Source organism: Tachypleus tridentatus, chromosome 5 (assembly GCF_004210375.1).
Source record: "Tachypleus tridentatus isolate NWPU-2018 chromosome 5, ASM421037v1, whole genome shotgun sequence".
Classification (NCBI taxonomy): Eukaryota; Metazoa; Arthropoda; class Merostomata; order Xiphosura; family Limulidae; genus Tachypleus; species Tachypleus tridentatus.
Window position 1 is genome coordinate 5,019,084 of NC_134829.1, and position 14,880 is coordinate 5,033,963.

Here is a 14,880-nt window from a genome sequence, read left to right on the forward strand (position 1 = left end):
GACATGTAAACCGTGACTCGTAATATGAGGATCGCAGGTTCGAATCCCTGGGTTGATAAATAAACCTGGTATGTTTCGAGTATAATTTATAAATAAATTTTGAAAATAACAACTGGGTTGATAAATAAACCTGGTATGTTTTGGGTTTAATTTGAAATAAATATCGAAAATTACTACTAGGTTTATAAATAAACCTGGTATGCTTCGGGTTTAATTTCAAGTAAATTTTGAAAATATCAACTGGGTTGATAAATATACCTGGTATGTTTTGGGTTTAATTTGAAATAAATATCGAAAATAACAACTGGGTTGACAAATAAACCTCGTATGTTCTGTGTTTATTTTGAAATTAGCATTCAAAATAACAGCTGGTTTGATACGTAAACCTGGTATTTTTCGGATTTAATTTGAAATTAATCTTGAAAGTTCGTTTGTGTGTCGTTAAGAAAAGGCTGTGCCACAGTGATCGAACCCTAAGTTTTTTATGTTATAAACCACCAGAGGGAGAGATCGTTTTAAAGGAAGCAACCGATTAGTTAAAAACGCCAGCCTTGGTTGGTTATTGTTTTATTTTATAGTTCTGACGGTGTTCAGTTCCTGACATTTAAAGGAACGTCTGTTTTGTCTGTTTATTCAGAAAACAAGATAACTAACTTTTTTATACAGTTTTAATAATGTTTAATGTATCAAGTAATAATAACAAGTCTCGTTGTGTAGTAATGTTTGGGTGTTTAGTGCATCAAGTAATGATGACAAGTCCCGTTGTGTAGTAATGTTTGGATGTTTAGTGCATCAAGTAATGATGACAAGTTTCGTTGTGTAGTAATGTTTGGGTGTTTAGTGCATCAAGTAATGATGACAAGTTTCGTTGTGTAGTAATGTTTGGGTGTTTAGTGCATCAAGTAATGATGACAAGTTTCGTTGTGTAGTAATGTTTGGATGTTTAGTGCATCAAGTAATGATGACAAGTTTTGTTGTGTAGTAATGTTTGGGTGTTTAGTGCATCAAGTAATGATGACAAGTTTCGTTGTGTAGTAATGTTTGGGTGTTTAGTGCATCAAGTAATGATGACAAGTTTCGTTGTGTAGTAATGTTTGGATGTTTAGTGCATCAAGTAATGATGACAAGTTTTGTTGTGTAGTAATGTTTGGGTGTTTAGTGCATCAAGTAATGATGACAAGTTTCGTTGTGTAGTAATGTTTGGGTGTTTAGTGCATCAAGTAATGATGACAAGTTTCGTTGTGTAGTAATGTTTGGATGTTTAGTGCATCAAGTAATGATGACAAGTTTCGTTGTGTAGTAATGTTTGGGTGTTTAGTGCATCAAGTAATGATGACAAGTTTCGTTGTGTAGTAATGTTTGGGTGTTTAGTGCATCAAGTAATGATGACAAGTTTCGTTGTGTAGTAATGTTTGGATGTTTAGTGCATCAAGTAATGATGACAAGTTTTGTTGTGTAGTAATGTTTGGGTGTTTAGTGCATCAAGTAATGATGACAAGTTTCGTTGTGTAGTAATGTTTGGGTGTTTAGTGCATCAAGTAATGATGACAAGTTTCGTTGTGTAGTAATGTTTGGGTGTTTAGTGCATCAAGTAATGATGACAAGTTTCGTTGTGTAGTAATGTTTGGGTGTTTAGTGCATCAAGTAATGATGACAAGTTTCGTTGTGTAGTAATGTTTGGATGTTTAGTGCATCAAGTAATGATTAATGATGACAAGTCTCGTTGTGTAGTAATGTTTGGATGTTTAGTGCATCAAGTAATGATGACAAGTTTCGTTGTGTAGTAATGTTTGGATGTTTAATGCATCAAGTAATGATGACAAGTTTCGTTGTGTAGTAATGTTTGGGTGTTTAGTGCATCAAGTAATGATGACAAGTTTCGTTGTGTAGTAATGTTTGGATGTTTAGTGCATCAAGTAATGATGACAAGTTTCGTTGTGTAGTAATGTTTTGGGTGTTTAATGTATCAAGTAATGATGACAAGTTTCGTTGTGTAGTAATGTTTGGGTGTTTAGTGCATCAAGTAATGATGACAAGTTTCGTTGTGTAGTAATGTTTGGATGTTTAGTGCATCAAGTAATGATGACAAGTTTCGTTGTGTAGTAATGTTTGGGTGTTTAGTGCATCAAGTAATGATGACAAGTTTCGTTGTGTAGTAATGTTTGGGTGTTTAGTGCATCAAGTAATGATGACAAGTTTCGTTGTGTAGTAATGTCTGGGTGTTTAGTGCATCAAGTAATGATGACAAGTTTCGTTGTGTAGTAATATTTGGATGTTTAGTGCATCAAGTAATGATTAATGATGACAAGTCTCGTTGTGTAGTAATGTCTGGATGTTTAGTGCATCAAGTAATGATTAATGATGACAAGTTTCGTTGTGTAGTAATGTTTGGATCTTTAGTGCATCAAGTAATGATGACAAGTTTCGTTGTGTAGTAATGTTTGGGTGTTTAGTGCATCAAGTAATGATGACAAGTTTCGTTGTGTAGTAATGTTTGGATGTTTAGTGCATCAAGTAATGATGACAAGTTTCGTTGTGTAGTAATGTTTGGATGTTTAGTGCATCAAGTAATGATGACAAGTTTCGTTGTGTAGTAATGTTTGGATTTTAGTGCATCAAGTAATGATGACAAGTTTCGTCATGTAGTAATGTTTGGATGTTTAGTGCATCAAGTAATGATGTCAAGTTTCGTTGTGTAGTAATGTCTGGGTGTTTAGTGCATCAAGTAATAATAACAAGTCTCGTTGTGTAGTAATGTCTGGGTGTTTAGTGCATCAAGTAATAATAACAAGTCTCGTTGTGTAGTAATGTCTGGGTGTTTAGTGCATCAAGTAATAATAACAAGTCTCGTTGTGTAGTAATGTCTGGGTGTTTAGTGCATCAAGTAATAATAACAAGTCTCGTTGTGTAGTAATGTCTGGGTGTTTAGTGCATCAAGTAATAATAACAAGTCTCGTTGTGTAGTAATGTTTGGGTGTTTAGTGCATCAAGTAATAATAACAAGTCTCGTTGTGTAGTAATGTCTGGGTGTTTAGTGCATCAAGTAATGATGTCAAGTTTCATTGTGTAGTAATGTCTGGGTGTTTAGTGCATCAAGTAATAATAACAAGTCTCGTTGTGTAGTAATGTCTGGGTGTTTAGTGCATCAAGTAATAATAACAAGTCTCGTTGTGTAGTAATGTCTGGGTGTTTAGTGCATCAAGTAATAATAACAAGTCTCGTTGTGTAGTAATGTCTGGGTGTTTAGTGCATCAAGTAATAATAACAAGTCTCGTTGTGTAGTAATGTTTGGGTGTTTAGTGCATCAAGTAATAATAACAAGTCTCGTTGTGTAGTAATGTCTGGGTGTTTAGTGCATCAAGTAATAATAACAAGTCTCGTTGTGTAGTAATGTTTGGGTGTTTAGTGCATCAAGTAATGATGACAAGTTTCGTTGTGTAGTAATGTTTGGTGGATGTTTAGTGCATCAAGTAATGATGCCAAGTTTCGTTGTGTAGTAATGTTTGGGTGTTTAGTGCATCAAGTAATGATGACAAGTTTTGTTGTGTAGTAATGTTTGGATGTTTAGTGCATCAAGTAATGATGTCAAGTTTCTTTGTGTAGTAATGTATTGGGTATTTAGTGCATCAAGTAATGATGACAAGTTTTGTTGTGTAGTAATGTTTTGGGTGTTTAATGTATCAAGTAATGATGTCAAGTTTCGTTGTGTAGTAATGTATTGGGTATTTAGTGCATCAAGTAATGATGACAAGTTTTGTTGTGTAGTAATGTTTGGGTGTTTAGTGCATCAAGTAATGATGACAAGTTTCGTTGTGTAGTAATGTTTGGGTGTTTAGTGCATCAAGTAATGATGACAAGTTTCGTTGTGTAGTAATGTTTTGGGTGTTTAATGTATCAAGCAATGATGACAAGTTTTGTTGTGTAGTAATATTTTGGGTGTTTAATGTATCAAGTAATAATTAGCCGTTTCGTCGGTTTTTCCCCAGTGGACGAAACCAACGATATGATACCAACGGATACCGTGATTAAGTTATTTCAAAATATCCGATATGATACCAACGGATACCCTGGTTAAGTTATTTCAAAATATTCGGCGTGCTGCACGAGTTGGCCACGTGGAAAGAGATCGAGACTTGATGTTAAGAGCCAAAACAGACACGGATACGGTGAGTAATGTATAGTAGTCGAATGAATAGTTTACACTGCCTATAAAGAACAGTTTGTGGTTTGACCCCCTGTTTACCATTAACTGTTTAACATGTGACTTCGCTTCACTTTTTTTACAATTATTTTATTCTTATAACGATAACAGACCCATGTTTTACAGCTATCAATACAAGACTTCGACTTCTAGATCTAACACGTGGACCTAACTAATTTGTAAGTCAAGTGTTAACTTGAACGTTGAGTTAGTAATATTTCACAGTTAGGACAGAAGACGTTTTGCTAGTTAGTTGTGTTAATGTTTTAACCAATTAAAATAACTCGATACAAATTTGGTTTCAGAACTTATTAGATATGTTTAGGTTGAAGCTCCTGATGGTTCACTCTTTACGGTATTTTAAAATAATGTTTTTAACCAGTGAGCTGACATGAAAAACAAAGTATTTGGATGTTTCATATCGACATCTTGGGGTCTTTTAGTTATCATGATTGTGGATAAAGTAGTCCAGAAAGCATTACTCGTATTACGTTCTCTCACACGTACCCCAGTGTGATATATAATACGTATATAATTTTCTATTGCGCTAATAATTAACAAACGCAAATTAAACGATTTTTGTTCGTTAAAACAGTTCTATAACTGCGCAAGCGTAATACGTTGTTTTCGCACACTTATTAGATTCGTCTAACTTAAGCCAGCTATATGTATATATACTGAACTATTACTGTAGATACGTTCACAGACTGAGCAAAACGTATGGTCAGCAATAAATATAGCGAACATAGTGTTATAATACCAATATTCGTCTTTCTAAATCCTCTTGAAAAACCCCTAAGTGGTGAATAAAGAATGTGGTTTTACAAAATAGAGTGAATACTTTTGTTTTATGTATTTGTTGTGCCCAACCTAGTCTGATGAGTTCTGTATTATCAACAATACGTCATCAGCAATGGCTTCGTCAAGCATGAGTCCTTAAAATACTGATATACAGTGGTCCGGCATGGCCAGGTGGTTAAGGCACTTAACTCGTAATCCGAGAGTCGTAGGTTCGAATCCCCGTCGCACTAAATATGCTTGTTCTTTCAGACATGGGGGGCGTTATAAACTGATGATCAGTTCCAGTATTCGTTGGTAAAAGAGTAGCCCAAGAGTTTGCGGTGGGTGGTGATGACTCCCTTCTAGTCTTACACTGCTACATTAGGGACGACTAGCGCAAATAGTCCGTGTGTAGTTTTGCCTGAAATTCAAACCAAACTAATATACACTTGTTTGAAAAAATCATATCCTGTGAATAAAAATGTTAAATACTCATGCCTGTAAACAAATATAATAATTTGTTGTTTATGAGTTGTAATTATATTGTAAATAAACAAGTGTGTGTGTATATTGTAATTACAGGAAGGGCGAACGGTTCTCCATCTAGCGGCTGCCAATGGATGTACGAGTACGGTGAAAACGTTATTACAATACGGAGCCAAAGTGAACGCTGTTGATCAGGTATTATCAACTTGTCAGTAGACAGTTGTAAAAATCTATATTGTGTGATTACCACAACGACGTGTAATAACCAGTATCTAATTACCACAACGACGCGTAATAACCAGTATCTAATTACCACAACGACGTGTAATAAACAGTATCTTGATTTGTGGCTTTCATTTCTTACATAGGGACCTGGCATGGCCAGATGGTTAGCGCGCTGGACTCAAAATCTGAGGGTTGCGAGTTCGAATGTACCTCTTACCAAATATGCTCGCCCTTTACAGCCGTACGAGCGATACAACCTGACGGTCAATCCCACTATTCGTTAGTAAAATAGTAGCCCAAGAGTTGGCGGTGAATGATGAGGATTAGCTGCTCCTTCTCCCACTGTTAAATTAGGGATGGCCACCGCAGATAGCCCTCGTATAGGTTTATGAGAATTTAGAAACAACAAACATAACAATAATTTACAAAGACATAGATACACAATACTCCATTAAACTCACACTTTATTATCACTTATTTATTCAGTATTAACCATTCACACAAACAAAACCCGAAACCGTATATGGTGGTTAAGCTAAGTTATGTCTTTTTCTCAGTACGCTCATGTTATATTGTTGTGATGTGTCTCAATACGTACACGTATTGTTGTTGTTACATGTCAGTATATTTTTGTTGGTATGTAACATTGCGTTTAGTATCTGTTGTTACACCTGTAAGTGTTTAGTATCTGTTGTTACACCTACAACAGGTTGTTTAGTAGCTGTTATTACCTCTGTAACACTTTAATATCTACTCTTATACCTGTAACAACTTGTTTAGTGTCTGTTGTTGCCCCTGTAATAGCTTGTTTAATATCTGTTGTTATACTTGCAGTGTAAACTTGTTTGGTCCTGTTTGGAAAGGTTTGACGGAAAGTTTAATATTGTAAGATTAAAAGGATAACTAACTCTTAAGTTGTGATGTTAATAAGTTGTTATTAACGTTGTTTACGAATTATTTCATAAAGATAGATATTACAGAACGTATTTTAACAATGAAGTGAAGGAACACGTTCCGAACGTTTCACAAGAACAAGTGTGGGATCGGTCCTGAAGTAGTTACTGAGAAATGGAAGGAAACTCTTAGTGTGGGATCGGTCCTCAAGTAGTTACTGAGAAATGGAAGGAAACTCTAAGTGTGGGATCGGTCCTGAAGTAGTTACTGAGAAATGCAAGGAAACTCTAAGTGTGGGATCGGTCCTGAAGTAGTTACTGAGAAATGGAAGGAAACTCTAAGTGTGGGATCGGTATTCCAGCTGTTACTGAGAAATGGAAGGAAACTAAGTGTGGGATCGGTCCTGAAGTAGTTACTGAGAAATGGAAGGAATCTCTAAGTGTGGGATCGGTCCTCAAGGAGTTACTGAGAAATGGAAGGAAACTCTAAGTGTGGGATCGGTTTTGAAGTAGTTACTGAGAAATGGAAGGAAACTCTAAGTGTGGGATCGGTCCTAAAGCAGTTACTGAGAAATGGGAGAAACTCTAAGTGTAGGATCGGTCCTCAAGTAGCTACTGAGAAATGGAAGGAAACTCTAAGTGTGGGATCGGTCCTGAAGTAGTTACTGAGAAATGGAAGGAAACTCTAAGTGTGGGATCGGTCCTGAAGGAGTTACTGAGAAATGGAAGGAAACTCTAAGTGTGGGATCGGTCCTGAAGGAGTTACTGAGAAATGGAAGGAAACTCTAAGTGTGGGATCGATCCTGAAGCAGTTACTGAGAAATGGAAGGAAACTCTAAGTGTGGGATCGGTCCTCAAGTAGTTACTGAGAAATGGAAAGAAACTCTTAAATGTGGGATCGGTCCTGAAGTAGTTACTGAGAAATGGAAGGAAACTCTAAGTGTGGGATCGGTCCTGAAGTAGTTACTGAGAAATGGAAGGAAACTCTAAGTGTGGGATCGGTCCTCAAGTAGTTACTGAGAAATGGAAGGAAACTCTAAGTGTGGGATCGGTCCTGAAGGAGTTACTGAGAAATGGAAGGAAACTCTAAGTGTGGGATCCGTCCTGAAGGAGTTACTGAGAAATGGAAGGAAACTCTAAGTGTGGGATCGGTCCTGAAGCAGTTACTGAGAAATGGAAGGAAACTCTAAGTGTGGGATCGGTCCTAAAGCAGTTACTGAGAAATGGAAGGAAACTCTAAGTGTGGGATCGGTCCTCAAGTAGTTACTGAGAAATGGAAGGAAACTCTAACTGTGGGATCGGTCCTGAAGTAGTTACTGAAATGGAAGGAAACTAAGTGTGGGATCGGTCCTGAAGTAGTTACTGAGAAATGGAAGGAATCTCTAAGTGTGGGATCGGTCCTCAAGGAGTTACTGAGAAATGGAAGGAAACTCTAAGTGTGGGATCGGTCCTGAAGTAGTTACTGAGAAATGGAAGGAAACTCTAAGTGTGGGATCGGTCCTGAAGGAGTTACTGAGAAATGGAAGGAAACTCTAAGTGTGGGATCGGTCCTGAAGGAGTTACTGAGAAATGGAAGGAAACTCTAAGTGTGGGATCGGTCCTGAAGCAGTTACTGAGAAATGGAAGGAAACTCTAAGTGTGGGATCGGTCCTCACGTAGTTACTGAGAAATGGATGGAAACTCTTAAGTGTGGAATCGGTCTTGAAGTAGTGTCTGAGATACGGAAGGAAACTCTAAGTGTGTGATCGGTCCTGAAGCAGTTATTGAGAAATGGAAGGAAACTCTAAGTGTGGGATCGGTCCTGAAGCAGTTACTGAGAAATGGAAAGAAACTAAGTGTGGGATCGGTCCTGAAGTAGTTACTGAGAAATGGAAGGAATCTCTAAGTGTGGGATCGGTCCTCAAGGAGTTACTGAGAAATGCAAGGAAACTCTAAGTGTGGGATCGGTCCTGAAGTAGTTACTGAGAAATGGAAGGAAACTAAATGTGGGATCGGTCCTGAAGTAGTTACTGAGAAATGGAAGGAAACTCTAAGTGTGGGATCGGTCCTGAAGTAGTTACTGAGAAATGGAAGGAAACTCTAAGTGTGGGATCGGTCCTCAAGTAGTTACTGAGAAATGGAAGGAAACTCTAAGTGTGGGATCGGTCCTGAAGTAGTTACTGAGAAATGGAAGGAAACTCTAAGTGTGGGATCGATCCTGAAGCAGTTACTGAGAAATGGAAGGAAACTCTAAGTGTGGGATCGGTCCTCAAGTAGTTACTGAGAAATGGAAAGAAACTCTTAAATGTGGGATCGGTCCCAAGTAGTTACTGAGAAATGGAAGGAAACTCTAAGTGTGGGATCGGTCTGAAGTAGTTACTGAGAAATGGAAGGAAACTCTAAGTGTGGGATCGGTCCTCAAGTAGTTACTGAGAAATGGAAGGAAACTCTAAGTGTGGGATCGGTCCTGAAGTAGTTACTGAGAAATGGAAGGAAACTCAAAGTGTGGGATCGGTCCTGAAGGAGTTACTGAGAAATGGAAGGAAACTCTAAGTGTGGGATCCGTCCTGAAGGAGTTACTGAGAAATGGAAGGAAACTCTAAGTGTGGGATCGGTCCCAAGCAGTTACTGAGAAATGGAAGGAAACTCTAAGTGTGGGATCGGTCCTAAAGCAGTTACTGAGAAATGGAAGGAAACTCTAAGTGTGGGATCGGTCCTCAAGTAGTTACTGAGAAATGGAAGGAAACTCTAAGTGTGGGATCGGTCCTGAAGTAGTTACTGAGAAATGGAAGGAAACTCTAACTGTGGGATCGGTCCTGAAGTAGTTACTGAGAAATGAAAGGAAACTAAGTGTGGGATCGGTCCTGAAGTAGTTACTGAGAAATGGAAGGAATCTCTAAGTGTGGGATCGGTCCTCAAGGAGTTACTGAGAAATGGAAGGAAACTCTAAGTGTGGGATCGGTCCTGAAGTAGTTACTGAGAAATGGAAGGAAACTCTAAGTGTGGGATCGGTCCTGAAGGAGTTACTGAGAAATGGAAGGAAACTCTAAGTGTGGGATCGGTCCTGAAGGAGTTACTGAGAAATGGAAGGAAACTCTAAGTGTGGGATCGGTCCTGAAGCAGTTACTGAGAAATGGAAGGAAACTCTAAGTGTGGGATCGGTCCTCACGTAGTTACTGAGAAATGGATGGAAACTCTTAAGTGTGGAATCGGTCTTGAAGTAGTGTCTGAGATACGGAAGGAAACTCTAAGTGTGTGATCGGTCCTGAAGCAGTTATTGAGAAATGGAAGGAAACTCTAAGTGTGGGATCGGTCCTGAAGCAGTTACTGAGAAATGGAAAGAAACTAAGTGTGGGATCGGTCCTCAAGGAGCGACTGAGAAATGCAAGGAAACTCTAAGTGTGGGATCGGTCCTGAAGTAGTTACTGAAATGGAAGGAAACTAAGTGTGGGATCGGTCCTGAAGTAGTTACTGAGAAATGGAAGGAAACTCCGACTGTGGGATCGGTCTTGCAGCTGTTACTGAGAAATGGAAGGAATCTCTTAGTGTGGGATCGGTCCTCAAGGAGTTACTGAGAAATGGAAGGAAACTCTAAATGTGGGATCGGTTTTGAAGTAGTTACTGAGAAATGGAAGGAAACTCTAAGTGTGGGATCGGTCCTAAAGCAGTTACTGAGAAATGGAAAGAAACTCTAAGTGTGGGATCGGTCCTAAAGCAGTTACTGAGAAATGGAAAGAAACTCTAAGTGTGGGATCGGTCCTCAAGTAGTTACTGAGAAATGGAAGGAAACTCTAAGTGTGGGATCGGTCCTGAAGTAGTTACTGAGAAATGGAAGGAAACTCTAAGTGTGGGATCGGTCCTGAAGGAGTTACTGAGAAATGGAAGGAAACTCTAAGTGTGGGATGGTCCTGAAGCAGTTTCTGAGAAATGGAAGGAAACTCTAAGTGTGGGATCGATCCTGAAGGAGTTACTGAGAAATGGAAGGAAACTCTAAGTGTGGGATCGGTCCTGAAGCAGTTACTGAGAAATGGAAGGAAACTCTAAGTGTGGGATCGGTCCTCAAGTAGTTACTGAGAAATAAAAGGAAACTCTAAGTGTGGAATCGGTCTTGAAGTAGTTTCTGAGAAATGGGAGGAAACTCTAACTGTGGGATCGGTCCTCAAGTAGTTACTGAGAAATGGAAGGAAACTCTAAGTGTGGGATCGGTCCTCAAGTAGTTACTGAGAAATGCAAGGAAACTCTAAGTGTGGGATCGGTCCTGAAGGAGTTACTGAGAAATGGAAGGAAACTCTAAGTGTGGGATCGATCCTGAAGCAGTTACTGAGAAATGGAAGGAAACTCTAAGTGTGGGATCGGTCCTCAAGTAGTTACTGAGAAATGGAAAGAAACTCTAAGTGTGGGATCGGTCCTGAAGTAGTTACTGAGAAATGGAAGGAAACTCTAAGTGTGGGATCGGTCCTGAAGTAGTTACTGAGAAATGGAAGGAAACTCTAAGTGTGGGATCGGTCCCAAGTAGTTACTGAGAAATGGAAGGAAACTCTAAGTGTGGGATCGGTCCTGAAGTAGTTACTGATAAATGGAAGGAAACTCTAAGTGTGGGATCGGTCCTGAAGGAGTTACTGAGAAATGGAAGGAAACTCTAAGTGTGGGATCGATCCTGAAGTAGTTATCGAGAAATGGAAGGATAGTCTAAGTGTGGGATCGGTCCTGAAGTAGTTACTGAGAAATGGAAGGAAACTCTAAGTGTGGGATCGGTCCTGAAGTAGTTACTGAGAAATGCAAGGAAACTCTAAGTGTGGGATCGGTCCTGAAGTAGTTACTGAGAAATGGAAGGAAACTAAGTTTGGGATTGGTCCTGAAGTAGTTACTGAGAAATGGAAGGAAACTCTAAGTGTGGGATCGGTCTTGCAGCTGTTACTGAGAAATGGAAGGAAACTAAGTGTGGGATCGGTCCTCAAGGAGTTACTGAGAAATGGACGGAAACTCTAAGTGTGGGATCGGTTTTGAAGTAGTTACTGAGAAATGGAAGGAAACTCTAAGTGTGGGATCGGTCCTCAAGTAGTTACTGAGAAATGCAAGGAAACTCTAAGTGTGGGATTGGTCCTGAAGTAGTTACTGACAAATGGAAGGAAACTCTAAGTGTGGGATCGGTCTTGCAGCTGTTACTGAGAAATGGAAGGAATCTCTAAGTGTGGGATCGGTCCTCAAGGAGTTACTGAGAAATGGAAGGAAACTCTAAGTGTGGGATCGGTTTTGAAGTAGTTACTGAGAAATGGAAGGAAACTCTAAGTGTGGGATCGGTCCTAAAGCAGTTACTGAGAAATGGAAGGAAACTCTAAGTGTGGGATCGGTCCTAAAGCAGTTACTGAGAAATGGAAAGAAACTCTAAGTGTAGGATCGGTCCTCAAGTAGTTACTGAGAAATGTAAAGAAACTCTAAGTGTGGGATCGGTCCTGAAGTAGTTACTGAGAAATGGAAGGAAACTCTAAGTGTAGGATCGGTCCTGAAGTAGTTACTGAGAAGTGGAAGGAAACTCTAAGTGTGGGATCGGTCCTGAAGTAGTTACTGAGAAATGGAAGGAAACTCTAAGTGTGGGATCGGTCCTGAAGTAGTTACTGAGAAATGGAAGGAAACTCTAAGTGTGGGATCGGTCCTGAAGTAGTTACTGAGAAATGGAAGGAAACTCTAAGTGTGGGATCGGTCCTGAAGCAGTTTCTGAGAAATGGAAGGAAACTCTAAGTGTGGGATCGGTCCTCAAGTAGTTAGTGAGAAATGGAAGGAAACTCTAAGTGTGGGATCGGTCTTGAAGTAGTTACTGAGAAATGCAAGGAAACTGTAAGTGTGGGGTCGGTCTTGCAGCTGTTACTGAGAAATGGAAGGAAACTCTTAGTGTGGGATCGGTCCGGAAGGAGTTACTGAGAAATGGAATGAAACTCTAAGGGTGGCATCGGTATTGAAGGAGTTACTGAGAAATGGAAGGAAACTCTAAGTGTGGGATCGGTCCGGAAGGAGTTACTGAGAAATGGAAGGAAACTCTAAGGGTGGCATCGGTCCTGAAGGAGTTACTGAGAAATGAAATAGCGACATTCTTAACACGTGTAATAACTGTTATCTGAAACAGCGGGCTGAACGAGCTGTTTCTAGTTTGTAGATGGAATAAACTGTTGAAATGTTTAATAACAACCTTGTGGGAAACATGTGTTTGTTTTATTGTAATTAGTTTTAACAGGTTGTGCTACTGTTTAAACTTACATATTTCTTTTTTATTCTGGTTTTCACATATTTGTTTATGATATACTTAAGATGAGGTTTTAATTTTTTTTTCAAAAACCTGTTGAACTTTTAATTCGTGGGATTAATTCTATGCAAGTTGTTTGAAATGGTTTATCTTAAAAACTTTTAAAAAATGCGTTTTGCTTGTTTTCCTGTTACAAACAGGAATATGGCAGATTTAGAAATTTCAATTCACGAGGCTTACGTTAAAGTCGTATATAGATGGCGCTACATCCCACCCAAAAAAAAATATTTTTTTTATAAGCAGCTAACTCAAGCACAAAGCACCCCCACAGCCAATCATTTTCGCTACCAATACCTACCAAATTATCCTAAACATTCCACAGTGTATCCTATGTTTTAAGTATATATGTGATAAGTTCTTGAAACTTATGCAAGAGATTTAGTGAAGTAATAATGAATATTATAGTAATATGTTACGCTACAAATAAAGTGTGTGAAAGTTAATATTGTTTGTATTGTTTATTAACACTTGTTTTTTAGTTCGTATCTCGGACAAAGGACGAGCACCTCAGTTTGTCTAATAATAAGGGTAAAGCTACACAAAAGCTGCCTGTACTAGCGTCCCTAGCATTAAGCTGAAAGAGTTGATAATCTATAGTTAACAAACCGCTAACATTCAATTACTCTTATTAAGTACTGAAATATGATCCTCACTTTTATAACACACTCATATCAGAGTGAAATTTTGTGACAGTGATATATAAAACATAGACCCCAAGTTTCATATTCTTGCCATCTAAGGCCACTCCTGGTCTAAGAACAAAAGAAATCTGCAGATAAAATTATAACATTCTAGTACTTTAGGCCGGGCATGTCCAGGTGGGTTAAGGCGTTCGACTCGTAATCTGAGGGTCCCGGGTTTGAATTCCCGTCGCATCAAACATGCGCGCCCTTTTAGCCCTGGGAGCGTATAATGCGATGCTCAATCCCACTATTTGTTGGTAAAAGAGTAGTCCAAGAGTTGGCGGTGGGCGGTGTTGACTAGCTGCCGTGCCTTTAGTCTTACATTGCCAAATTAGGAACGGCTAGCGCAGATAGCCCATGAGTAGCATTGCGCGAAATTCAAAACAAAACATTTAGTACTTTACTGCTAACTTTTACCTCAGGCTTTACCACATTAACCACAATGTGTAACATAACCCTGAGAAGGAAGGTGGTATGTTCTGACAAATTGTCATTACGTTTTTTGTTGTTGTCGCTGTTACACATGTGCTGAACGTACTTGAAACTTTCATATGTTCGGAGCTCTCTATTTTTATCTGGCGTTTTTTACGTTTATAATCTCATTATTTGTTTAGGACATTTAAACACCTTATAAAATGTGAAACATAACATAGTTTATACCAAGCTGTTGTAATATACAAATCATATAAACATGTTACAAGACTCGGTTCAAATACTTTCTATTTTTTGCAGATTTAACACATCAAACGAACGATATCTCACAACCAGAATAAATCTAAATGGCCCACTGATATTAAGTATAACCATTACACCCTGGAACCTTTTGTAGACATAATCAACTACTTCATAACCATTACACCCTGGAACCTTTTGTAGACATAATCAACTACTTCATAACCATTACACCCTGGAACCTTTTGTAGACATAATCAACTACATCATAACCATTACACCCTGGAACCTTTTGTAGACATAATCAACTACATCATAACCATTACACCCTGGAACCTTTTGTAGACGTAATCAACTACTTCATAACCATTACACTCTGGAACCTTTTGTAGACATAATCAACTACATCATAACCATTACACCCTGGAACCTTTTGTAGACATAATCAACTAGTTCAGAACCATTACACCCTGGAACCTTTTGTAGACAAAATCAACTACTTCATAACCATAACACCCTGGAACCTTTTGTAGACATAATCAACTACTTCATAATCATTACACCCTGGAACCTTTTGTAGACATAATCAACTACATCATAGCCATTACACCCTGGAACCTTTTGTAGACATAATCAACTAGCTCATAACCATTACACCCTGGA

General features: G+C 38.7%; 1 protein-coding gene across 4 annotated transcripts in view; it reads left to right on the forward strand.

The window, feature by feature from the left end:
• Positions 1–14,880, forward strand: part of LOC143250414 (uncharacterized) — an 88,648-nt gene that overhangs the window by 43,578 nt on the left and 30,190 nt on the right. For all 4 annotated transcript variants that reach the window (XM_076500871.1, XM_076500873.1, XM_076500872.1 and 1 more), the window contains exons 2-3: positions 3,987–4,166; positions 5,564–5,662. In XM_076500871.1, coding sequence (XP_076356986.1) covers positions 4,050–4,166; positions 5,564–5,662 — 216 coding nt within the window. In that variant the 5' untranslated portion in view covers positions 3,987–4,049. The remainder of the gene's footprint in view (positions 1–3,986; positions 4,167–5,563; positions 5,663–14,880) is intronic.